Genomic DNA, 24,922 nt, shown 5'->3' with positions numbered 1-24,922 from the left:
TGCTGCTACTGTGTGTCGGTGGTGGAGGGAGTGAGTGTTTGTGGATGTGGTGCCAATCAAGCGGGCTTTGTCCTGAACGGTGTCAAGCTTGAGCGTTGTGGGAGCTGCACTTATCCAGGCAAGTGGGGATTATTCCATCATACTCCTGACTTGTGCCTTGTAGATGGTGGACAGGCTATGGCGAGTCAAGATGTGAGTTACTTGTTGCAAGATTCCTAGCCTCTGAACTGCTCTTGTAGTCACAGTATTTGTATGGCTAGTCCAGTTCAGTTTCTGGTCAATGGTAACCCCCCAGGATGTTGATAGTGCGGAATTTAATGATGGTAATGCCATTGAACGTCATGGGGCGATGGTTAGATTCTCTCTTGTTGGAGATTGTGATTGCCTGGCACTTTTGTGGCACAAATGTTACTTGCCACTTGTCAGACCAAGCCTGGATATTGTCCAGGTCTTGCTGCATTTGGACATGGACTACTTCAGTACCTGAGGAGCCACAAATGGTGCTGAACATTGTGCAATCCTCAGCGAGCACCCCCACTACTGACCTTATGATGGAAGGAAGGTCATTGATGAATCAGCTGAAGATGGTTGGGCCGAGGACACAACCCAGAGGAACTCCTGCAGTGATGTCCTGGAACTGAGATGACTGACCTCCAACAACCACAACCACCTTCCTTTGTGTTAGGTATTACTCCAACCAGTGGAGAGTTTTCTCCCGGATTCCCATTGACTCCAGTTTTGCTAGGGCTCCTTGATGCCACACACGGTCAGATGCGACCTTGATGTCAAAGGCAGTCACTCACCTTGCCTCAGGAGTTCAGCTGTTTTGTCCATGTTTGAATCAAGGTGGTAATGAGGTCAGGAGCTGAATGGTCCTGGCAGAACCCAAACTGGGCATCAGTGAGCAGGTTATTGCTAAGCAAGAGCTGCTTGATAGCACTGTTGATGACCCCTTCCATTACTTTACTGATGATCGAGAGTAGACTGATGGGGCAGTAATTGGCTGGGTTGGATTTGTTCTACTTTTTCTGTACAGGACACAAGACTGGGCAATTTTCCACATAGCCGGGTAGATGCCAGTGTTGTAGCTGTACTGAAACAGAGTGGGTAGGGGCACAAGTCTTCAGTACTATTGCTGGAATATTGTCAGGCCTCATAGCCTTTGCACTATCCAGTGCCTTCAGCAGTTTCTTGATATCACTGTGGATTGAATCGAATTGGCTGAAGACTGGCATCTGTGATTCTGGGGACCTTCGGAGGAAGCCAAGATGGATCACCCACTCGGCACTTCTGGCTGAAGATTGTTGCAAATGCCTTATCTTTTGCACTGATCTGCTGGGCTCCCCCCATCATTGAGGATGGGGATATTTATGGAGCCTCCTCCTCCTCCAGCGAGTTGTTCAATTGTCCACCACAATTCACGACTCAATGTGGCTGGACTGCAGACCTTAGATCTGATCCGTTGGTTGTGGGATCACTTAGCTGCCACTTGCTACTAATGCTGTTTGGTATGCAAGTAGTCCTGTGTTATAGCTATACATCATTTTAAGGTACGCCTGGCGCTGCTCCTGCACTCTTCATTGAACCAGTGTTGATCCCCTGGCTTGCTGGTAATGGTAGAGTGGGGGATATGATGTTACAGATTGTGTTCAAGTACAATTCTGCTGCAGCTGACGGCCCCCAGTCTTGAGTTGCTAGATCTGTTCGAAACCTATCCCATTTAGCATGGTGATAGTGCCACCAACACGATGGAGGGTATCCTCAATGTGAAGGCGGGATTTCGTCTCCATGAGGACAGGGCAGTGGTCACTCCTACTGATAATGTCATGGACAGTTGCATCTGCAGCAGGCAGGTTGGTGAGGATGAGGTCAAGTATGTTTTTCCCTATTGTTGGTTCCCTCACCACCTGCCGCAGACCCAGTCTATAGCAGCTGTCCTTTAGGACTCAGCCAGCTTGGTCAATAGTGGTGCTACCGAGCCACCCTTGGTGATGAACATTTAGGTCCCCCACCCAGAGTGCCCCTCCTTGTTGAACATCACTTGGAGGAAGCACTGATTCGTCAGCTGAGGGAGGGCGGTATGTGGTAATCAGCAGGAGGTTTCCTTGCCCATGTTTGACCGGATGCCATGAGACTTCATGGGGTCCGGAGTTAATTTTGAGGGCTCCCAGGGCAACTCCCTCCTGTATACCACCGTGCTGCCACCTCTGTTGGGATGATGATGGTGGTGTCTGGGACATTATCTGTAAGGTATGATTCCGTGAGGATGACTATGGCAGGCTGTTGAGAGAGCTGTGAGACAGCTCTCCCAATTTTGGCACTAGCCCCCAGATGTTAGTAAGGAGGACTTTGCAGGGTCGACAGGGCTGAGTTTGCCATTGTCGTTTCCGATGCCTAGGTCGATGCCCAGTGGTCCGTCTGGTTTCATTCCTTTTTTGAAACTCTGTAGCAGTTTGATACAACTGGGTGAGTTGCTCGGCCATTTCAGAGTCAACCACGTTGCAGTGGGTTTGGAGACACATGTAGGCCAGACCAGGTAAGGCAGATTTCCTTCCCTAAGGGACATTATGGGTTTTTACAACAATCAACAATGGTTTCATGGTCATCATTAGACTTCTAATTCCAGATTTTTTATTGAATTCAAATTCCACCATCTGCCATGGTAGGATTCGAACCCAGGTCCCCAGAGCATTATTTTGGGTTTCTGGATTACTAGTCCAGTGACAATACCACAATACCCCCAAATAAACAAGGCCGTTTTGTCAATCAAACTCGTTTCTTCTCAGACCAATATTTGCTCTACTCTATCCACTACCCATTCTATTTGATCTGAATGGCCTGCATACCCCAAAAGTAAATCAAGCAAAATTGCAGAATACCCCACTAACTTATCTTCCTGAAATATACATGGTACAAATAGACAATAAGCTCAGGAACTATTATATTCCATAAAGCAAAAGATCACAGCTATCTGTATTTATTCTCATCAACTCATCAATATTCTTAACCAGATTGTAAGGGAAATATCATTTTTTCCCAAATATTACTGTGGGATACTGAAGCAGACTTGTGGGGGCTGTGTGTGTTGGGGGTGTGTGACTAATTTAATTAAACTGAAGACCATCAGACTGCAAGGTTTAAAACATCAAAGGGGTTAGGTGTAAGCAAGCATTTTGAAATGGAAATGGACAAGCTAACATTTACATTGGTAGAGAAGTTTGTTTGAATTTCAAAGGGGAATGAGAAGGTGACAAGGAAAGTGGTTGTAGGAGTTCATAAGTAAACGAGCAGTGGGGGTATCATGTTTAATGACCCAAAAAGCAAAGCCAAGATGAAAACATGAAAGGTGTTTATATTCTGGGAAAAGTAACTTCCAAAACAAAAGTGAAATAATGGGATTTACAGATCATAAGGGAGAAAATATATTTAAAGAGAGATGGAAAGCTATATGGTGAGTTCTCGAGAGGTAGACTGTGTGAAATAGACCTCTGAAAAAGCAGCCTCTAGCCATCACAGAGAAGTGCTGGTTTGGTACAGAGTGAAAGTTTTGTTAAAAGCCTTGGAGTTCCATTGTCGAGTGAAAGGTAGAGAGAAGCTGGGTGCTTTTATAGATTAGGAATCTATTCAGACTGTTGCCCAAAAGGGGTGTGTAGTTGGAAGTCTAGTCAAGTAGAAATCTTATGGGAACTGTTATAAGACTAAAGTTTAACTGTATAACTGTAATCTTAGGTGTTTAACTTTTTCTTTTCTTTTGTTAATAAATGTTTTAATTCGATCTTTAAAATCTCCAAAGCCAGTAGTGGACTCTTTACTTCTGATTGCAGTGTACATACCTTCTCATAATAAATACAAATTGCAAAATCATTGTGATAGCCTGACAAATTTCCTTTTCGGATTTAGTCATCCCGGCAATTACCATCTGTCATATCATAAGATATTAAAATTAGCCAAAAATTTTACGTGACACAGCACTAAAAGATAGCATTAGCTATTTTACCCATCAGTCAATTCCAATTATTGAGAGCTCAGGGTGAAAGGGATATTCCTTCTAATTAGTTTGAAGTTGATTAATTTTACATTCAAGTTCTGTGAATTCAAACTCCAAGTTAAACATGTTAAATTTCCATTATACATTGCTCTGAACATTTTTAGAATTGAATCTGTACCGGAGAGTCAGTTGATCTCAAACACTGGTAACGTTTTGTGTTTTTACTGACTCACTAAGGGCTGAAATTTTAAAAATATTCAGGAAGCAGGACCATTTCCAGGTTGTGGCCCACTCATTGCCACAGCATGCACGTGGCTTAACCTTTTCAGGAACAGGCTAAGTAGCAGGCCGCCTTCTCGTTTGGGTGGGTTCCGAAAGCAGGAGGGTGAATAGAGTGTGTGGCCCACCTCATGGGAGGCTCACAGCCCTCACTGTGTTAGCAGTGAGAGCGCTGCTGAGGGTTTAACAGCAAGAATGGCAGGGAAGTAATAGAAGTGCCATCAGTATCAAAGGAGCCACTGCAGTAGTCCTATGATGATTAGAGACATCCGGCTCCAAGAAATCCTTACTCAATGGCAACGCCGTGACATGAAATGGCTTCAGACTTGCCATTTTCTGCTGGTAACCATTAAAACCTCTTTAGTTCTCACATTGTTCCAACATCCCGGTGTGAAGCCACCTCCTCTTAGTTCCAGGGGTGCTGACAAAATTGCTGTGACAATTAGTCATTCAACAACCTTAATTGGCTTCCCACCATGACGCATGAATTACAATAATACATGAGTTAATATTTTGCCAATAATCCAGCAAGGTAAACAAACACCGAAATCCCAATACAGAAACACATTACATTAGGCTGCACTTAAGTCTGAGGAAAAACTTGTAATTGGAGAAGGGAGTAGAAGCTAGGACACAAGTTGGGTGTGAGAATTGGCCTTTGCAGGCCCAGGTTCAAAAGGAGAAAAATCGGCAGAGTTTCAAGTCCTGATTGCTTTCTAAAAACTCATGATGGAAGTGTCTGTGCATGGTGTTGGGTGGGGACAGGCTTAGATTGAGATATACTGTCCTTGGTTCCCTCCTGTGGTCAAATAGCATACTCACTCTCATTGCTAAGGCTAACACATGAACAACGGTAACTTGGGTGTGGGACCAAACGGCAAACAGAATCCATGGAACCACACCTTGCGAGTTGTGAAAACCTTTAGGAGCCAAGAAAATCCGTAAAAAAAGTCATGAGAAAATGCAATTGACATGTTAAAATTTAGGCAATTTTATCCCCCCCAGATTTGATGCGGTATGTAGGTTATAGATGCTGCACTGAATGGACAGTTGGCAACTTTGGTAGGAAAATTTGATTTTCTTCAATAGAACAAAGTAATGTTCATGAGTAATATAGATTTGGCAAAAACTATCACAAGGCATTTTTACTCCATTCTCTTGTAACTGAGCAAACTGGCAAAACCCTCTTCCTACATTAGAAGTGTCATCCAATGGTAACAGCTTTATGTATTTTTTGATAGATGATTTAATTTGATGAATGAGTTACATAAACAATAAGCTTAAATCAGGAAAAAAAATCATAAACAGTACAAATTTATTTGATTCAGTAGAGATAATCAGGCAAATAATTGCTACTTTAAACTCAGCTAAAAAGACAACAATGTGCAACATACTGGCTTTCTAAAAATTTCAAGCAACGCAAATCAAAATGTAGCATAGTGAAATCTTAAAAAAAAACCATTTCTGTATTTATGTACGTTCAAATCAAATTTCATATAACTTTATGTAGAAAAACATGTAGCTTTGTTTCATGGGAGATTGCCTTTACAAATGTGAAATATCTAAAATTCAAGCGTTGGGAATACAAGTGAAAGAATGCATCACCATTAGTGAAGTATTTATTCTGTAACTGTTCACCTCCTGGGGAAACGTATGTTCTTTAAATCACTTCCAGAGCAATGCATTATTTCCAGCAAATGTGGAAGACTGAATCTTAGAAGTTAATTGCCAATTTGTCTCATTGATCAGATTCACTGCAAAATGGCAGTTATAGACAGTTCACTGAAACAGACAATCGAATATCAACTACATGAATTCAAGATTGTGTTCACAAGAAGCTGTATTTCTATCACATTAGATGCAATGTTTTCTTGTTGCTACTAAAACATTTCAAAGTAACACACTGCCTCATCATTACATCAGCCATTAGAATAAGGCGTTCTTACAGAATCGTGTCTCAAATCCTGCAGATACTACATCATCCATTGCTAAATATTTCAAAAGTTAGCCATTAAGGATGTATATTTAATCAGAAAATACATAACCCTCTTCCTATGTTAGAAGTGTCATCCAATGGTAACAGCTTTACGTATTTTTTGATAGATGATTTAATTTGATGAATGAATTACACAAACAATAAGCTTAAATCAGGAAAAAAAATCATAAATAGTACAAATTTATTTGATTCAGTAGAGATAATCAGGCAAATAATTGCTACTTTAAACTCAGCTAAGAAGACAACAATGTGCAACATACTGGCTTTCTAAAAATTTCAAGCAACGCAAATCAAAATGTAGCATAGTGCAATCTTAAAAAAAACAATTTTTGTATTTATGTACATTCAAATCAAATTTCACATAACTTTATGTAGAAAAACATGTAGCTTTGCAATATGGTTGGTGAGCTAAAATTGCACTTGTTATGGCACTTAAACTCCACTTGTTTTATGAATACTTTTGGCTTTTAAAAAAAATCCTACCACTGCACTGAGCCCTTCATTTGGGAGCACAGTATGGGCTCATCCACAGATTCCTCCATGTCCACCATAATAAGCTGGCAGGCGGCTTAAACAAGTAGTCATTATCTGAAATTCATGCCTCTAAATGGTACTGTAGCAGCTCAACTTAGAATTTGAAAAATCTTAGTTCAATTCAACAAGGTAATTAAGTGGAATCTATAACTACATGGCTGAGAGGCAACCTGCCCTCTGACTGTCCTAACAAACCACGTTGTACAATATCTTGGTCACTTTTCCAATTTTACAAATAGCTTTAAACTCATAACACCTCTTCATAGTTATTGCCAGTATTGAAGTTTTCCCCTTTGTTTCCTCATAACTCTAAACTTTATTATTGTATTTATTTTCATGACCAAGAAGAGCTAATGTCTGCTTCAGTGCTACTTCTTCCACAAACTTTGCATCCATATTCTCCTGTTCTTCAAAAGGATTTAAGGCTGCAAAGAGAAATAAAATCCAGATTTATTAAGTGTAAAACTAGTGAAGGACAGGTAGGGCAGCCTGCTAGACTTTAGTATAAAGTACCAAAAATGTTTGGATCTGGGTTCCTTACAAGGTCAGCTGCTCTTCATGTCATTGTGGTAAGTACTTCAGAGAAACCAGGCACATCCTTACAGAGAGTTATAAGAACACAAGAAATAGGGGTAACATTAAGCCAGACATCCCCTGCAGCCTGCTCTGTCATTCAATAAAAGCATGGCTTAGTTCCACTTTTCCCACCCTGTCCCCATATGCCTCGAGTCCCTTAGGTCCAAAAATCTTTCCATTTCAGTACTGAATATACTCATCGACTAAGCATCCATGGTCCTTTGGGAAGAGAATTCAAAAGATGCACAAACTTCTGAGTGAAGAAATTTTTCCTCATCTCTGCCCTAAATACTTGAGACTGTGGGCCAGATTTTTTGTCCCCAAGAGTAGGGAATGGCTGCAGGAATTGGCCACTGGACCGGAAATTTGAATTTCCTCTTCAAATAGAGCCCCACGCAAATTTCCCATAGACGGGAAGAAGTTTGGGTTGCAACCCCACAAGCACGACTTCTGATGTTGGAGTTGCCATTGATGCGCCAAGGGAAAATTTGTATTTAATGTCCCACAGTATTTTCATTGGGTCTGGCGGGTTTGAAAGCCTCTGGAAAACTAGCCAGGTAAGAGAGTCGGGAATTTTGTGGGATGGCTGCTGAGGAGTCAGAGGCAATCTGACAGGTAAGTGTTAAACATTTTGACAACTTCAAATGTCATTATTAGATGTTATCTTATAAGTTAGATGTGTTTTTATTTCAGCGATTGATCATAGGTCTCTGTTCTGCAAAGGCAAGTTGATCATTACATAGATTAGCATTGTGTAAGTGTTGAGATCATTAAAGTACTTCTCCCATTGGAAAAGGTGAGTGATCTGAAGAGACTTAAATGTCCACAGTGCTTTAACTTCGAAAAAAATTGGCCTGCTGCTTAAACTTAGTGGGGTGGGAAGGGTGGAGGAAGCCACCTGCTCCTGGTCTGCTTTCATTAACAGACCATTTGGTGTAGCTGAGAAAAAAACTAGCCACCTGTTCTTTCAGCTTCAATAGGCTCTATTGTCCAGAGCTGTAATAGTTTGTTTTGGCAGCTGAGACCAGTATGAATGGTTAGCTGAGTTTCAAAAGCTACTGAAGCACTGAGCTCACCAGGTGGTTGTGTGCACACTTTAACTGACAGTTTTAAGAGGTTATTAAAGAATTAACGATCTTTGATGTGGTTTCTGAGTAGATGGTTGTTTTGTTTCCATAACTCAATGACCACTTGAGGAGATTTGACTTATTTTCAATGGGTCCAGATTATTTTTTCTGTGCAATACGTATCTATTAGATTGTTAGAAGTTTACTTTTCCTTCCCATCCCCCAAAGTCCTATACAAAAATATTTCTATTAGATGGCTCCTGAGGTCTGTCCATTGAGGATACTGGGTGAGTGGCTCAGGAGCATACATGGGGGACATGGAGGCAGTATGTGGGGTATAAAGGGACATGAGGGATGGGTGGGGAATGAGGGGGCCAAGAACAATATGTAGAGCTAGGGCCATGCCCCAAGAACTGAGGCAGGCCTTCTAATCAGCCTGTCTCATCACCCGCACACCTCTGCGCTGCCTCGGGTGTGCCTAGGGAAACGGCAGATCTGAACTTTGCTCGCCCACATCTCTAGAAGACTAAAATATGGCAGGTGCAGGAGGAGGTGACGGGTTCAGGTTGGTGAAGTCAGGGACTGCCTCGATGCACATTTCCTGAGCCCGAGACAAAAATACAGCCCTATGATACCCAGTTCTAGACTCTTCAGCCAGGGTAAACAGCCTCTTAGCATATTGCCTGTCAAGCCCTCTATGTTTCAATTAGATCACCTCTCATTTTTCTAAACTCCAAAGATTATGGATTCATTGTACTCAATCTCTCCCCAGCCATCTTATCCCAAACATAATCTAATGAACCTTTGTTGTACCCCCTCTAAGGAAAGATTATCCTTCCTTAGGTAAGGGAACCAAAACTGTATACAGTATTCCAGCTGTGGTCGCACCAAAGTCCTAAGTAATTGCAGCAAAAGTTTCTTACTCTTGTACCCTGACCCCCTTACAATAAAGGCTAACTTAACATTTGCCTCTGGAATTATTTGCTGTATTGCTGGAGCTTTTTGATGAGGTAACAGAGAGGGTAGATGAGGGTAATGCTGTTGATGCGGTGCACATGGCATTCAAAAAGACATTTGATAAAATGCCCGAAAACTGACTTTCGAGCAAAGTTAGAGCTCATGGAATAAAAGGGACAGTAGCAACATGGGTGTGAATTTTGCTGAGTGAGAGGAAACAGAGTAGTGGTTAATGGATGCTGTTTGGACTGGAGGAAGGTTTATAGTGGAGTTTCCCAGGTGTTAGTGTTAGGACCCTGCTCTCCCTGATATATATTAATGACCTAGACCTTGGTGTATAGGGCACAATTTCAAGATTTGCAAATGACACAAAGCTTAGAAGTATTGTGGACTGTGAGGAGGACAGTGTAGAATTTCAAAAGGACATTGGCAGATTGGTAGAATGGGCAGACAACTGACAGGTGAAGTTTAATGCAGAGAAGTGTGAAGTGATTCATTTTGATAGAAAGAACATGGAGGGACAACATAAAATAAAGGGTAAAATTCTAAAGGAGGTGCAGGAGCAAAGGGACCTCTGTGCATATGTACATTAATCATTGAAGGTAGCAGGACAGGTCAAGAGTGTGGTTAATAAAGCATACTGCACCCTCGGCTTTATTAATAGGGACAGAGTATAAAAGCAAGGAAGTTATGTTAAGCTTGAACACTGGTTCAGCCTCAACTGGAATATTGCATCCAGTCCTGGGTGCAACACTTTAGGAAGGATGTGAAGGCATTAGAAAGAATACAGAAAAGATTCATGAGAATGGTTCCAGGGATGAGGGACTTCAGTTACGTAAATAGATTGGAGACGTTGGGACTGTTTTCCTTGGAGAATAGAAGGTTGAGAGTTGATTTGATAGAGATATTCAAAATCATGAAGAGTCTGAATAGAGTAAATAGAGAAAAACTGTTCCCATTGGTGGAAGGATCAAGAACAAGAGAGCACAGATTTAAGGAAATTGGCAAAAGAAGCAATGGTGACATGAGGAAAATCTCTAACACAGCGAATGGCTAGGATCTGGAATGCACTTCTTGACAGAGTGGTGGAGGCAGGTTCAATCTAGGCATTTAAGAGGGAATTAGATTATTATCTGAAAAGGAAGAATGTGCAGGCCTACAGGGACAAGGCAGGAGAATGGCACTAGGTGAATTGCTTCTTCAGAGAGTCAGCACAGAAGCAAAGGGCTGAATGGCCTCCTTTTGTGCTGTAACCATTCTATGATTTTATCTGTGTATTGACATTCTGGAATTCGTGTACAAGGACCCCCGAACACCTCTGAGTACCAATATTAACTAGTCTTTCACCTTTTAAAAAAATTCTGATTTTCCATTTTTCCTATCAAAGTGGATAATTTCACACTTTCCCATATTGTACTCCATCTACCACCTCCTTGCCAGTCACTTAACAAGACTACATCCTTTTGCATCCTCCTCCTCAGCTTACTTTGCCACACAATTTTGTGCCACTGGCACACCTGGAATAATTACATTCAGCTTTTCATCTAAGTAATTTGAAACAGATTTTAAATAGCTGAGGCCCAAGCACTGAGACTCTGCCATCATGAAAATTATTCATTTATTTCTATTCTCTCTTTTCTGTCCATTAATCAATCCTCAATCCATGTCAATATATTACTCCCAATCCCGTGGAAGAGTCTCTTTTGTGGCACTTCACTGAATACCTTCTGAAAATCTAGAATACATTACATCATTGGTTCCCCCTCATGCACCCTAATAGTTACAACCACAAAAGCTTTAATCGGTTTGCCAAGTATGGTTTCCCTTTCATAAAATCATGTGTCTCTGCCTAATCATATTGTGATTTTCTCCAAGTGTCCTGTTATCACGTCCTTAACATTTCTAGCATTTTCCTTACAACGGAAACCAGGCTACCTGGCTTTCGTACCCCATTTTCTCTCTCCCTCCTTTCTTAAACAGTGAGGTTACATTTGCTACCTTCCAATCCATTTGGATCATTCTGGAATCTAGGCAAGTCCCTTGGGATTCTCTTGTACATCAACTGGTAGCAATATAGGAAGAAGCCTACAAGTAATTCACTTGCCTGTCCTCTTGGTCATGGACAAGAGAGGTTTTCTTTTCATTCTCCCTTTTCCTGAAAGCAGCAACTCACTTTGGGGTACAGCCCTCCTGTGCGCACCCAGGTGGTTATTAGTGTGACCCTGGTCAGCAAGAATTAGTAAACTATTACTGTCGAATTTATTCAGTTAACCTTTAGACTGGTATGATCAGGGGAACCTATGAGATAAGTGTCGTCCAAGGAAGTCATTTTGTTTCACCAATACAAATATCTTATCTGCAAATATTGCATTAGCATTATAAGAGATTGCACAGATCATCATAATTTTATTCAGATCTCCAATATCAGTACAGTGCATTGAGATTTCAGGAAATCAGTGTATTATTTTCTAAATAAACACAAGTTCGCTAATTGACCTAAATTGTGAACATAAAAAACACTAAATGAGTGTTTTAGCAACTTTGGATTAAGGAGGCAAAGATACTCCAAAGACATGTAAATCATACAAAAGCAAAATACTAAAAATGCTGGAAATCTGAATATGCTGCCTGACCTGCAGAGTATGTCCAACACTTTTCTTTATTTCCAATTTACAGATCTGCAGTATTTTGCTTTTGTACACACAATCATACTCGCCTTGATCTTCCACTTCCATTAAGAATTTTGCTAGGTAAGTCAGTGGCAAAAATTCAGACTCAAATGGAGTCTGCTCCCTTAGGGAAAAGTTTTTTGATTTCTGAAAAGAAATTAACAAAAATTACTAGTTAATTCTACCAGGCTGTTTGGTAACGTAATTATATAGAAATATTAAAATGATTGTTCCAATTAAGCCATTGCAAAATATTACTTACATCAAGACCTCTTAAAAAGAATTATTATATCTGTCTTTCATTTAAAGTAAATTACATCTCTTACATGCATCCGCTCAATTGTGGTACAGATTACACTGCAATCTGAAACTTGTCAATGCATTCATCCGACAATTTATAAGCATAAAGTCAAATTAGCCATCAAAAATCAGATCCTAAATATTCCAATTGTTCATTGGAAAGGATTGAACATTCTGGACTACAGTACAAATAGCACAAAGAGCAAATACTTCAAAGCAAGAAATACTTAGAATCTGCACTAGTTGCAAATTCTAAAAAAAAGTCTGCATACAAATAAATGCACAATATGAAATCTACATATACAAAACCCATAATATATAGTCCACTGCAGAATATGTATTCTCTTTGATTACAGGACATATATTACTTTACTTTAGATACTTTATGAAAACATCAAGTACTTCCAAGTCAGCGGTCAAATGCATATTGAACACTCCATTTACTCTACCCCAAATTGTACCCAAGTCACAAACTCGACCTCAGAAGAGCATCATGCATAATCAGAAGTAGTGCTAATAACAATGCAAGAACCACTGTTTAGCAATTACTAGCAAACTTTAGGCCACAACACAGAACTAACTGTAATTTTATATAAATTGGCAATCACATTCAGAAAAGCCTAAAACAACTAAAATTGAAATCAGAAAAAAAAAAATCACTCTGGTTCAGTAACAGTTGCCGCACAGGAGGTTAATGAAGCATTGTTCCTTATGAAGATCCCACTTTAACTTACCTGGGGAATGCTACAATTGGGCGATGAGAATGAAAAGCTGTCCTGACCCTCATCTTAAATCCATAAATTCTCCTCTCACAAAAGACAAGAAAATGTAAGTATGCTTAACTAATGACTATTCTTTTGGTGAGCTAGTGCAGATAAGGAGTATCTCTGGTCCCAAGTTAACAACTGCAAAAGAAGATGGGAACCAAGTCAATTCTTATTCACATTTTTCACAATATAATCCTGAGCCAAAGAGGACTACAATATTCCAGGACGCTGCAGCTGAATGACATGCCAGCCTGGTTCATTAATGGAACCTGGAGATATTTGGAAGTCACTGGGGGTTTGGGTTCTTCTCTTACTCAACTCCATACAACCCAACAAGCAATGGGGTGATCCTAGCAGGACAAGCAGCAGAGTGTGTGGGAGTGATCCACGTTAACTGTGCTATTTCAGCCAGCAGTACCCTGAATGTTTCAAGACGATTCCCAGGCCTGTTTTTAAGTTATGCCTGAACTTTCTGGATGTTGATAAGTGCACTTTATCCCTACAAGGTAGGTGTGTGAAGATTGTGTGTGTGTGTGTGCACACGTGCGCGCGTGCGAAGAGTGTGCATGTGAAGAGTGAGTGAGTGAGAGTGAGTCTGAAGTGTGTGTGTGGAGAGAGTGAGTGAGAGAGTGTGTGCGTGTGAAGATTGTATGTGTGTGAATCACAGAGTCACACAGTGCAGAAGAGGCCCTTCGGCCCATCAAGTCTGCAACAACACGTGAGAATCACCTGACCTACCTACTTAATCCCATTTACCAGCACTTGGCCCATAGCCTTGAATGTTATGACGTGCCAAAAGCTCATCCAGGTACTTTTTAAAGGGTGTGAGGCAACCTGCCTCCACCACCCTCCCAGGCAGCGCATTCCAGACAGTCACCACCCTCTGGGTAAAAATGTTTTTCCTCACATCCCCCCTAAACCTTCTGCCCCTCACCTTGAACTTATGGCCCCTCGTGACTGACCCTTCAACTAAAGGGAACAGCTGCTCCCTATCCACCCTATCCCTCATAATCTTGTACACCTTGATCAGGTCGCCTCTCAGTCTTCTCTGCTCCAATGCAAACAATCCAAGTCTATCAAACCTCCCTTCATAACTTAAAGGTTTCATCCCAGGCAACATCCTGGTGAATCTCCTCTGCACCCCTTCCAGAGCAATCACATCCTTCCTATAATGTGATGACCAGAACTGCACACACTACTTCAGCTGTGGCCTCACCAAGGTTCTATACAACTCCAACATGATCTCCCTACTTTTGTAATCTATGCCTTGATTGATAAAGACAAGTGTCCCATATGCCTTTTTCACCACCCCGCTAACATGCAACTCCGCCTTCAGAGAACTATGGACACACATACACCAAGGTCCCTTTGTTCCTCAGAACTTCTCAGTGTCATACCATTCATTGAATACTTCCTTGTCTAGTTACTCCTTCCAAAGTGTATCACCTCACTTTTCAGGGTTAAATTCCATCTGCCACTTATCTGCCCATTTGACCATCCCATCCGTATCTTCCTGTAGCCCAAGACACTCAACCTCACAATTAACCACCCGGCCAATCTTTGTGTCATCCGCAAACTTACTAATCCTACCCCCCACATAGTCATCTATGTCATTTATATAAATGACGAATAATAGGGGACCCAGCACAGATCACTGTGATACGCCGCTGGACACTGTCTTCCAGTCACTAAATCATCCTTCTGTCATCACCCTCTATCTTCTACAACTAAACCAATTTTGAATCCACCTTATCAAATTACCCTGTTTCCCTTGTGCATTTGCCTTTTTTATAAGTCTCCCATGCAGGACCTTGTCAAAAGCTTTGCTGAAATCCATATAAGCTACATCAACTGCACTACCCTCATCTACACATCTGATCACCTCCTCAAAAAATTCAATCAAATTTGTTAGGCATGACCTCCCTCTGACAAAGCCATGCTGACTATCTCTGATCAAACCTTGCCTCTCCAAGTGGAGGTAGATTCTCTCCTTCAGAATTTTCTCCAATAGTTTCCCTACCACTAAAGTGAGACTCACTGGCCTGTAGTTCCCTGGCTTATCTCAACAACCCTTGTTAAATAGTGAAACCACATCAGCTGTTCTCCAATCCTCTGGCACCTCCCCCGTAGGCAGAGAGGGATTAAAAATTTGGGTCAGAGCCCCTGCGACCTCCTCCTTTGCCTCCCTCAGCAGCCTGGGACACAAATCATCTGGACCTGGTGGTTTGTCTACTTTTAAGCCTGCCAATACCTTGTCACTCCCAATATCAATTTGCTCAAGAACCTCACAGTCTCTCTCCCCGAGTCCATACCTTCATCCTCATTCTCTTGGGTGAAGACAGATGTGAAGTATTCATTCAACACTCTACCAATGTCCTATGGCTCCACCCATAGATTGTCCCCTTGATCCCTAATGGGCCCTACTCTTTCCCTGGTTATCCTCTTTCTATTGATATACTTATTGAATATCTTGGGATTTTCCCTACTTTTACTAGCCAGAGCTTCCTCATATCCCTCTTTGCTCTCCTAATTGCTTTCTTAAGCTCTGCCCTGCACTTTCTGAACTCCACTAATGCCTCCACTGATTTGCTTCCCTTGTACCTGCTAAAAGCCTCTCTTCTCCTTCTCATCATATCCTAAATATCGCTGGTCATCCATAGTTCTCTGGGCTTGTTACTCCTTTCTATCACCCTAGAGAGAACATGTTGAGCCTCCCCATTTCCTTTTTGAACCTCCCCCACTGCTCCTCTGTAGATTTCCCCACAAGTAGCTATTCCCAGTCTACCTTGGCCAGATCCTGCCTTATTTTACTAAAATCCACTCTCCCCCCCAATCCAAAACAATTTTTTGCAACTTGTATATTTCTTTGTCCATAACAAGCTTAATTTGTACCATGTTGTGGTCGCTATCACTAAAATGCTCCCCCACCGCCACCTCAGCCACCTGTCCAGCTTTATTCCCCAGGATTAGGTCCAGCACTGCATCGTCCATTGTTGGACCCTCATCATATTGTCCTAAAAAGTTCTCCTGTATACATTTCAAGAAATCCACTCCAACCAAGCCCTTAACACCATGTCTATCCCAATTAATGTTGGGAATGTTGAAATTACCTAATATAATTACCCTATTGTTATTGTTTTTACACACCTCTGCAAATTGTGCACATATTTGCTCCTCAATTTCCCACTGACTATCTGGGGGTCTATAATAAATACCTAACAATGTGGCTGCCCCTTTTTTATTCCTAAACTCTACCCACAAAGCTTCATTCAATGCCCCCTCCAAGATATCATCTCTCCTTACCGCAGTAACTGACTCCTTAACTAATAATGCAACGCCTCCTCCTCTTTTACCCCCTCCCCTGTCTCACCTGAAGATTCTATATCCTGGAATGTTGAGCCACAGCTCAGTGATGGCTACTATATCACAATTACATGTGTCAATCCTCACCCTTAACTCATCCGTTTTACTTGTAATACTCCTGGCATTAAATAGAAGCCATCCAGCCTTGCCTTACTCCCTTGAAACTTAATACAGCTGTACTCCCTCTGACTTGATTGTTTACTGTATTATGATGCGTCCCTATTCTGCTAACATTCTGTGTCCCCTCCCCCTGCCGAATTAGTTTAAACTCCTCCCAACAGCACTAGCAAACCTGCCCGCAAGGATATTAGTCCCACTCTGGTTCAGATGTACACTGTCCCGCTTGTACCGGTCCCCAGAAACGGTCCCAATGATCCGGCAATCTAAAACCCTCCCTCCTGCACCAACTCTTAAGCCATGTATTCATCTGATCTATTCTCCTATTTCTGAGCTCGCTAACATGTGGCACTGGGAGTAATCCAGAGATTACAACTTGAGAGGTCTTGCTTTTTAGGCTACTGTCTAACTCCCTAAATTCTTGATGCATGACCTCATCCTTCTTCCTACCTATGTCATTGGTATCAATATGTACCATGACCTCTGCCTTATCACCCTCCACCTTCAGGATGCCCTGCAGTCATTCAGTGACATCCCAGACTCTGGCACCAGGGAGGTAACACACCATCCTGGAGTCACGTTGATGGCCACAGTAGCGCCTATCTGTTCCCCTGACTATAGAATCCCTTATTACTTTTGCTCTTCCTCCCCTCCTGTACAGACAGGCTGCTTGTGGTGCCAGAAGCTTGGCTCTGTCTGCACTCCCTGGAGGAACCAGCACCCTCATCAGCCTCCAAATGGGAATACCAATTTGCGAGCAGGACCCCAGGGGACTCCTGAACTACCTGCCTGTTTCTCTCGGCCTGCCTGGTGGTTACCCATTCCTTTCCTTCCTCAAGTCCCTTCATCTGTGGTGTGTCCAGCTCTCTAAACGTGTGCTATCCACGGTGCTCTCAGACTCATGGATGCTCCACAGTGTCCCCAGCTGCCATTCCAGCTCTGAAACCTCAGCTTCCAGGAGCTGCAGCTGGACACACTTCCTGCACACATGCTGGTCCCGGGCACCGAAAATGTTCCTGGCTTCCCAAACGGAGCACAAGGAGAGCACCACGACTTTGAGCTCTCCTGCCATGACTTAGCTCTTTAAATTAAACCCTTTAAATCAATTACTCTAGGGCTCTTCTTTCCTGATCCTCATTACTACAGAATATACAAACTATAAACCACAAAAAGACCTTAAACTGTAAGCGATATAAGTAGTACTTATCCGACATTACCCGCTAATTACCAGTCATTTGTCTCCCTTGTAGCCTCGACTGCTGCAGCAGGGCAAGACCACTCTCTGAAGATTTAAGAAGTTGGATAGCAAAGAAAAAATGCAGACAGCACCTCTTCCCCTATGCACTGAATTCCCACTGTGCACCAAATTGCCAATACCCACACTCACTCTGGCTGTGTCTCACTCACGATGAGGTCTCTCCCCTCTTCATGTGCAAGCACACTAGTGTGCTTCTAAATAGTCCCTTTCTTAAGTAGAGCTGAGCTGAGCGGAGATGACTCACACTAGTTAAGCTTCAAATAGTAATCAACACCTATTCAGGCCCTAATCAGGCTTCAGGTGATTGACAGTTAATTGTCACACAGTCAGCTACCTTACCAACCTTTTAACTAGACTACTGAACTTACAAAAATTAAAGAGAAATTAAAGAGAAGAGAGTGTGTGTATGTGTGTGCGTGTGTGAGATAAGAGTGTGTGTGTGCGCGTGCGTGCGAGGCGAGAGTGCGCGTGCGTGCGAGGCGAGATAAGAGTGTGTGTGTGCGCGTGCGTGCGAGGCGAGATAAGAGTGTGTGTGTGCGCGTGCGTGCGAGGCGAGATAAGAGTGTGTGAGTGCGCGTGCGTGCGAGGCGAGATAAGAGTGTGTGAGTGCGCGTGCGTGCGAGGCGAGAGTGCGCGTGCGTGCGAGGCGAGAGTGCGCGTGCGTGCGAGGCGAGAGTGCGCGTGCGTGCGAGGCGAGAGTGCGCGTGCGTGCGAGGCGAGAGTGCGCGTGCGTGCGAGGCGAGAGTGCGCGTGCGTGCGAGGCGAGAGTGCGCGTGCGTGCGAGGCGAGAGTGCGCGTGCGTGCGAGGCGAGAGTGCGCGTGCGTGCGAGGCGAGAGTGCGCGTGCGTGCGAGGCGAGAGTGCGCGTGCGTGCGAGGCGAGAGTGCGCGTGCGTGCGAGGCGAGAGTGCGCGTGCGTGCGAGGCGAGAGTGCGCGTGCGTGCGAGGCGAGAGTGCGCGTGCGTGCGAGGCGAGAGTGCGCGTGCGTGCGAGGCGAGAGTGCGCGTGCGTGCGAGGCGAGAGTGCGCGTGCGTGATAAGAGTGTGTGTGTGTGCGAGATAAGAGTGTGCGTGTGTGTGAAGAATGTGCATGTGTGAGGAGTGAGAGGGAGTGTGTGTCAGAAGAGTGAGCGAGTGAGTGTGTGTGTATAGAGTGAGCGAGTGAGTGTGTGTGTATAGAGTGAGTGGGTGAGTGTGTGTGTAGAGTGAGTAGGTGAGTGTGTGTGTGTATATATAGAGTGAGTGGGTGAGTGTGTGTGTGTATAGAGTGAGTGGGTGAGTGTGTGTGTGTATAGAGTGAGTGGGTGAGTGTGTGTGTGTATAGAGTGAGTGGGTGAGTGTGTGTGTGTATAGAGTGAGTGGGTGAGTGTGTGTGTGTATAGAGTGAGTGGGTGAGTGTGTGTGTGTATAGAGTGAGTGGGTGAGTGTGTGTGTGTATAGAGTGAGTGGGTGAGTGTGTGTGTGTATAGAGTGAGTGGGTGAGTGTGTGTGTGTATAGAGTGAGTGGGTGAGTGTGTGTGTGTATAGAGTGAGTGGGTGAGTGTGTGTGTGTATAGAGTGAGTGGGTGAGTGTGTGTGTGTATAGAGTGAGTGTGTGTGTAGAGTGAGTGGGTGAGTGTGTGTATATAGAGTGGGTGGGTGAGTGTGTGTGTATATAGAGTGAGTGGTTGAGTGTGTGTAGAGTGGGTGAGTGTGCATGCGCGCACACGAAAAAGGAGTAAGCGTGCGCGAGAAAGGAGTATGCGTGCGTGCGCGCGCGAGAAAGGAGTATGCGTGCGTGCGCGCGAGAAAGGAGTAAGCGCGCGCGCGAGAAAGGAGTAAGCGCGCGCGCGAGAAAGGAGTAAGCGCGCGCGGGAGAAAGGAGTAAGCGCGCGCGCGGGAGAAAGGAGTAAGCGCGCGCGCGGGAGAAAGGAGTAAGCGCGCGCGCGGGAGAAAGGAGTAAGCGCGCGCGCGGGAGAAAGGAGTAAGCGCGCGCGAGAAAGGAGTAAGCGCGCGCGAGAAAGGAGTAAGCGCGCGCGAGAAAGGAGTAAGCGCGCGCGAGAAAGGAGTAAGCGCGCGCGAGAAAGGAGTAAGCGCGCGCGAGAAAGGAGTAAGCGCGCACGCACGCGAGAAAGGAGTAAGCGCGCACGCACGCGAGAAAGGAGTAAGCGCGCACGCACGCGAGAAAGGAGTAAGCGCGCACGCACGCGAGAAAGGAGTAAGCGCGCACGCACGCGAGAAAGGAGTAAGCGCGCACGCACGCGAGAAAGGAGTAAGCGCGCGCGCGAGAAAGGAGTAAGCGCGCGCGCGAGAAAGGAGTAAGCGTGCGCGCGAGAAAGGAGTAAGCGCGCGCGAGAAAGGAGTAAGCGCGCGCGAGAAAGGAGTAAGCGCGCACGCACGCGAGAAAGGAGTAAGCGCGCACGCACGCGAGAAAGGAGTAAGCGCGCACGCACGCGAGAAAGGAGTAAGCGCGCACGCACGCGAGAAAGGAGTAAGCGCGCACGCACGCGAGAAAGGAGTAAGCGCGCACGCACGCGAGAAAGGAGTAAGCGCGCACGCACGCGAGAAAGGAGTAAGCGCGCGCGCGAGAAAGGAGTAAGCGCGCGCGCGAGAAAGGAGTAAGCGTGCGCGCGAGAAAGGAGTAAGCATGCGCGCGCGCATGAGAAAGGAGTAAGCGTGCATACGCGAAAAAAGAGCAAGTGTGCCTGCGTAAAAAAAGAGCAAGCGTGCGCGCGTGAAAAAAGAGCAAGCGTGCGCGCGTGAAAAAAGAGCAAGCGTGCGCACGTGAAAAAAGAGCAAGCTTGCGCGCGTGAAAAAAGAGCAAGCATTCGCTCGCGAGAAAAGAGTAAGCGTGTACACGTGTGAAGGGTGCGAGCGCGTGTGTGAAGGGCAAGCGCATGTGAAGGGCGCGCACGTGTGCGTATGTGTATGTGTGAAGTGCATGCACATGCGAATTGTATATGCATGTGAAGAATGTGTATGCACGTGTTTGTGAAGTGTGTGCGTGCATGTACGTGTGTGTATGTGCACTAAATGTACAAGCCTGCAAAGTGTGCATGTGTGTAAACAGTGAGTGAAAGAGAGTGGGGAGTGTGTGCACGCATCCGCATGTGTGAGAGAAGAATGTGTGCGCGCGCGTGCGTGCGGAGTGTGTGTGAAGTGTGTGTATGTACGCATGTGAAGTGTATGTATGTGCATGTGAAATGTGTGTGCACATGTATGCGTGAACTATGTGCGTGCATGTGCAAAGTGTGTGTGTGTGTGTGTGTAGTGCGTGCGTGCGAAGTGCATGCGTGCATATGAAGTACGTGCATGCAAGTGCCTGTATGAAAAGCGCGTGCGTGTACGTGAGAAGTGCGTATGCAAAGTGCGTCCGTGTGTAAAGTGCGTGCATGCGTGCATGTTTGTGAAGTATGTGTGAAGGGTGCGCACGCGCAAAGTGCCTGTGCGCATGTCTGTGCAGTAGCGTGCATTTGCATAGTCCATATCTGGATAACAAAAGTTGCCCACAATAGCTTGATATCGAGTCCAAACATGGTGATGTGTATGCATGTTGGGAAGGCATCACACACTGAACAAGAGGACAAGCAGCAGACTCTTACGTATGCATTAACAAACTTTACTGCTCACCTGTTGAGTGCAACGGTTTTTCAGGAGGGTTTCCACGTAGTTCCTAGCAATGCAGGATGAACTAATTGGATGATCCCAGAGGTGACAGATCTTCTGTCCAATGGTCTATAATACAGAACACACCACCAAAATCCAATAGCTTTTGCAATGCTTTTCCAAAATTTCACTTACAACAAAATTTACAACAAAAATTTTGCAAGTGATAAACTTATAGTTTTACAAAAATTGGTTCAGATATCCATTTGTTAAATTCATTCATGGGAATATGGGCATTGACGGCTACTGTCCATCCCTAATTGCCCTTGTTCAGGGCATTTAAGAGTCAACCACACTGCTGTGGGTCTGGAGTCACATGTAGGCCAGACCAGGTAAGGACGGCAGATTTCCTTCCCTAAAGGACATTAGTGAACCAAATGGGTTTTTACAACAATTGACAATGCTTTCATAGTGATCATTAGACTTTTAATTCCAAAATTTTTTTATTGAATTCAAATTCCACCATCTGCTGTGGTGGAATTCAGACCTGGGTCCCTGGAGCATTACCCTGGATCTCTGGATTATCAGTCCAGTGACAATACCACAATGCTATCACCTCCCCTTTTATTGAGCTTTTAACTCAAATGTTAACCAAACAAGTAAACTATACAGAAGTTGCCCCTTAGCATGTTTTTTTTTATTCTATAAGGCACTTATTCTCCAGTTGTACCAACTTAGACACAAGAATGCTACCAACTGAGCGAGGTCAGAGGTCTGAGCGTTTAAAATCCAAGCTAGAACATGATTACATAATCTGAGCTGATGCTTATAGTTATGTTAACATTGAAGATCAGGTAGAGTTTATGTAGAACGCCACCTCAGATTGAGCAGATGGGTTAGAATCATGATAGAATAGATCATATTTGGCCAGTAATAGAAATGGGTCTCACTGGCTGAATAACCTTTTTTCATTTCATTGCTATGAAAATAATGACGACTGAAAGAAGTTAGAAAAAGGAAAGTGAATTGATCAGCTACCTCTGGAATTCTTGTCACAATGCTAAACCTGAAACTTTCATTTGTCTCGGAATTACCAAGTTCTGGAAAGTAAGGGAAAAAATGTACACAATCAAAACTAGTGCTAATGACACGTGCAATTCATTTTTTTTAAGAAAAGCAGCAACTTTCATTTTCCAAGAAAAAAACAAAAATAAAATACAGGTGCTCATATCATGAACTGTATTTCTTTAGGAATTCACTTCCTTATATTACTAATGGTCCTAAAATTGATACACGATAGAGTGAACAATGAAGCAGGAATTTGCACAAGAAAACAGAACAATGGCAGGTGAAGTAACAAAGTGTGAGGTGTTACACCTCAGATATATGAATTCTAGGTGGCAATTTAAATGCTAAAAATTACAAAACACATACCAATTTTGTTTTGAAACCAAACTGGGAAAAAGGAATAACCAAAATGTAACTTCCACAATTAGTCAAAAACTGATAATAAAAAAGACAGATAGATAACATTCAACACCTGGCAACCAAATTCGGTTTCAAAGATACAGAAACTGCCTGATAAATATTAGCTAAACAATCAACACCACCTCATGACAAAGCAGTACTGAGCGTCTGATAAACAGGACTCCACAGCTGGACCAATCAAAATTAATTGTTACGATCTCCATAGAGACCAATACAAAGAGAACTTTGAACTTTCAGTTAACAGCTGAAAGAATGACACGTCAAAACTTAACATTTTATAACTTTTACTGTTAACAAATGACTAAAAGCGCTATTGACTAAACATGATTTTCTTTTTTTTAGGCAACTTATACTTTAAACTGCAGAGGGTTCCCCTTTTATATTTATCAAACATCACACTCCCCCCAAAATTACAGTCCTGGTAGCAAGCGGTCCATAGTTGCTCCCAGCTTGCAACGGGTTCCCATAAGGTTCAAAATAGTATACAATTTGGAGGTAAAGTTAATAAAATATAAAAGAAAGCAACATAAATAAGTGATTAATGTAATTAAATAATTTGTTAAAACACATTAAGAATGGCAGGTGATGTGTCACGGCTGCAGCATGTGGAAGCTCCTGGATAACAATGTGATCCAGGGCCAACACGTCTGAAAAAGTGCTAGGGAAACTAATGGGACTAAAGGCCGATAAGTCACCTGGACCTGATGGGTTACATCCCAGGATATTAAAGGAAATAGCTGCAGAGGTAGTGAATGCACTGGTAGTAATCTTCTAAGAGTCCTTAGATTCTGGAAAAGTCCCAGAGGATTGGAAAACTGCCAATGTAGCACCCTTATTTAAAAGGAAGGGAGACAAAAAAACAGATAACTATAGGCTAGTTAGCTTAACATCTGTCAATGGGAAAATGTTGAAGTCTATTATTAAGGATGTAATAGCAGAGCATTTAGAAATACATAATCTAATCAGGCAGAGTCAGCGTAGCTTTATGAAGGGGAAAACATGCCTGACAAATTTATCAGAATTCTTTGAGGCGGTAACAAGCAGGATAGATAAAGGGGAACCAGTAGATGTAATATGTTTGGATTTCCAAAAGGTGTTCGATAAGGTATCATAAGTAAAGCTACTTAATAAGATAAGAGCCCATGGTGTTGGGGGTAGTATGTTAGCATGGATAGAGGACTGAGAAAGTTGGGGTACAGGGAGCATTTTCAGGATGGCAACCTGTAACTAGTGGAGTGCCACAGGGATCACTGCTGGGGCCACAATTATTTACAATATATATTAATAACTTGGATGAGAGGAGTGAATGTACTATCATCAAGTTTGTGGATGACACAAAAATAGGTGGGAAGGCAAGTAGTGAGACTGACACAAACAGTCTGTAGAGGGATATAGACAAGTTACGTGAGTGGACTAAAATGCGACAGATGGAATATAATGTGGGATAGAGTGAGGTTTTGTACTTTGGCAGGAAGAATAGAGGAGCTGAATATTATTTAAATGGAGAAAGATTGAAGAAAGCTGCAGCACAGAGGGATTTGGGGATCCTCGTGTATGAATCCCAAAAAGCTAGCATACAAGTTCAACAGGTAATAGGTAAGGCAAAAGGGATGTTGGCCTTTATTTCAAAGGGAATGGGCTATAAAAATTGGGAAGTCTTGCTAAAACTATACAAGGCACTGGTTAGACCACACCTACAATACTGTGAACAGTTTTAGTCCCCTTAGCTAAGGAAAGATATATTGGCATTGGAGGCAGTCCAGAGAAGGTTCACTAGGTTGATCCCAGGGATGGGGGTTTTTCTTATGAGGAGAGGTTGAGTTGGTTGGGCCTGTACTCGTTGGAGTTTAGAAGAATGAGAGGCGACCTTATTGAAACATATAACATTCTAATGGGGCTTGACAGAGTAGATGCTGAGAGGTTGTTTCCCCTTGTGGGAGAGTCTAGGACCAGAGGGCATAATCTCAGAGTAAGGGGGCAC

General features: G+C 43.4%; 1 protein-coding gene across 1 annotated transcript in view; it reads right to left on the bottom strand.

Annotated features, from left to right (window-relative positions):
• Nucleotides 1-5,495: 5,495 nt before the first annotated feature.
• LOC121286399 (gamma-secretase activating protein) overlaps nt 5,496-24,922 on the bottom strand; it is a 130,152-nt gene continuing 110,725 nt past the window's right edge. Inside the window, exons 28-31 of the mRNA XM_041203490.1 lie at nt 22,492-22,553; nt 21,478-21,582; nt 12,114-12,213; nt 5,496-7,222 (exon numbers count right to left, since the gene is read on the bottom strand). Coding sequence (XP_041059424.1) covers nt 7,107-7,222; nt 12,114-12,213; nt 21,478-21,582; nt 22,492-22,553 — 383 coding nt within the window. The 3' untranslated portion in view covers nt 5,496-7,106. The remainder of the gene's footprint in view (nt 7,223-12,113; nt 12,214-21,477; nt 21,583-22,491; nt 22,554-24,922) is intronic.

The sequence above is a fragment of the Carcharodon carcharias genome, chromosome 13 (assembly GCF_017639515.1).
Source record: "Carcharodon carcharias isolate sCarCar2 chromosome 13, sCarCar2.pri, whole genome shotgun sequence".
In the NCBI taxonomy this organism is placed as follows: Eukaryota; Metazoa; Chordata; class Chondrichthyes; order Lamniformes; family Lamnidae; genus Carcharodon; species Carcharodon carcharias.
The sequence above is the reverse complement of the archived record's forward strand: the minus strand, read 5'-3'. Positions and strand labels throughout refer to the sequence as shown.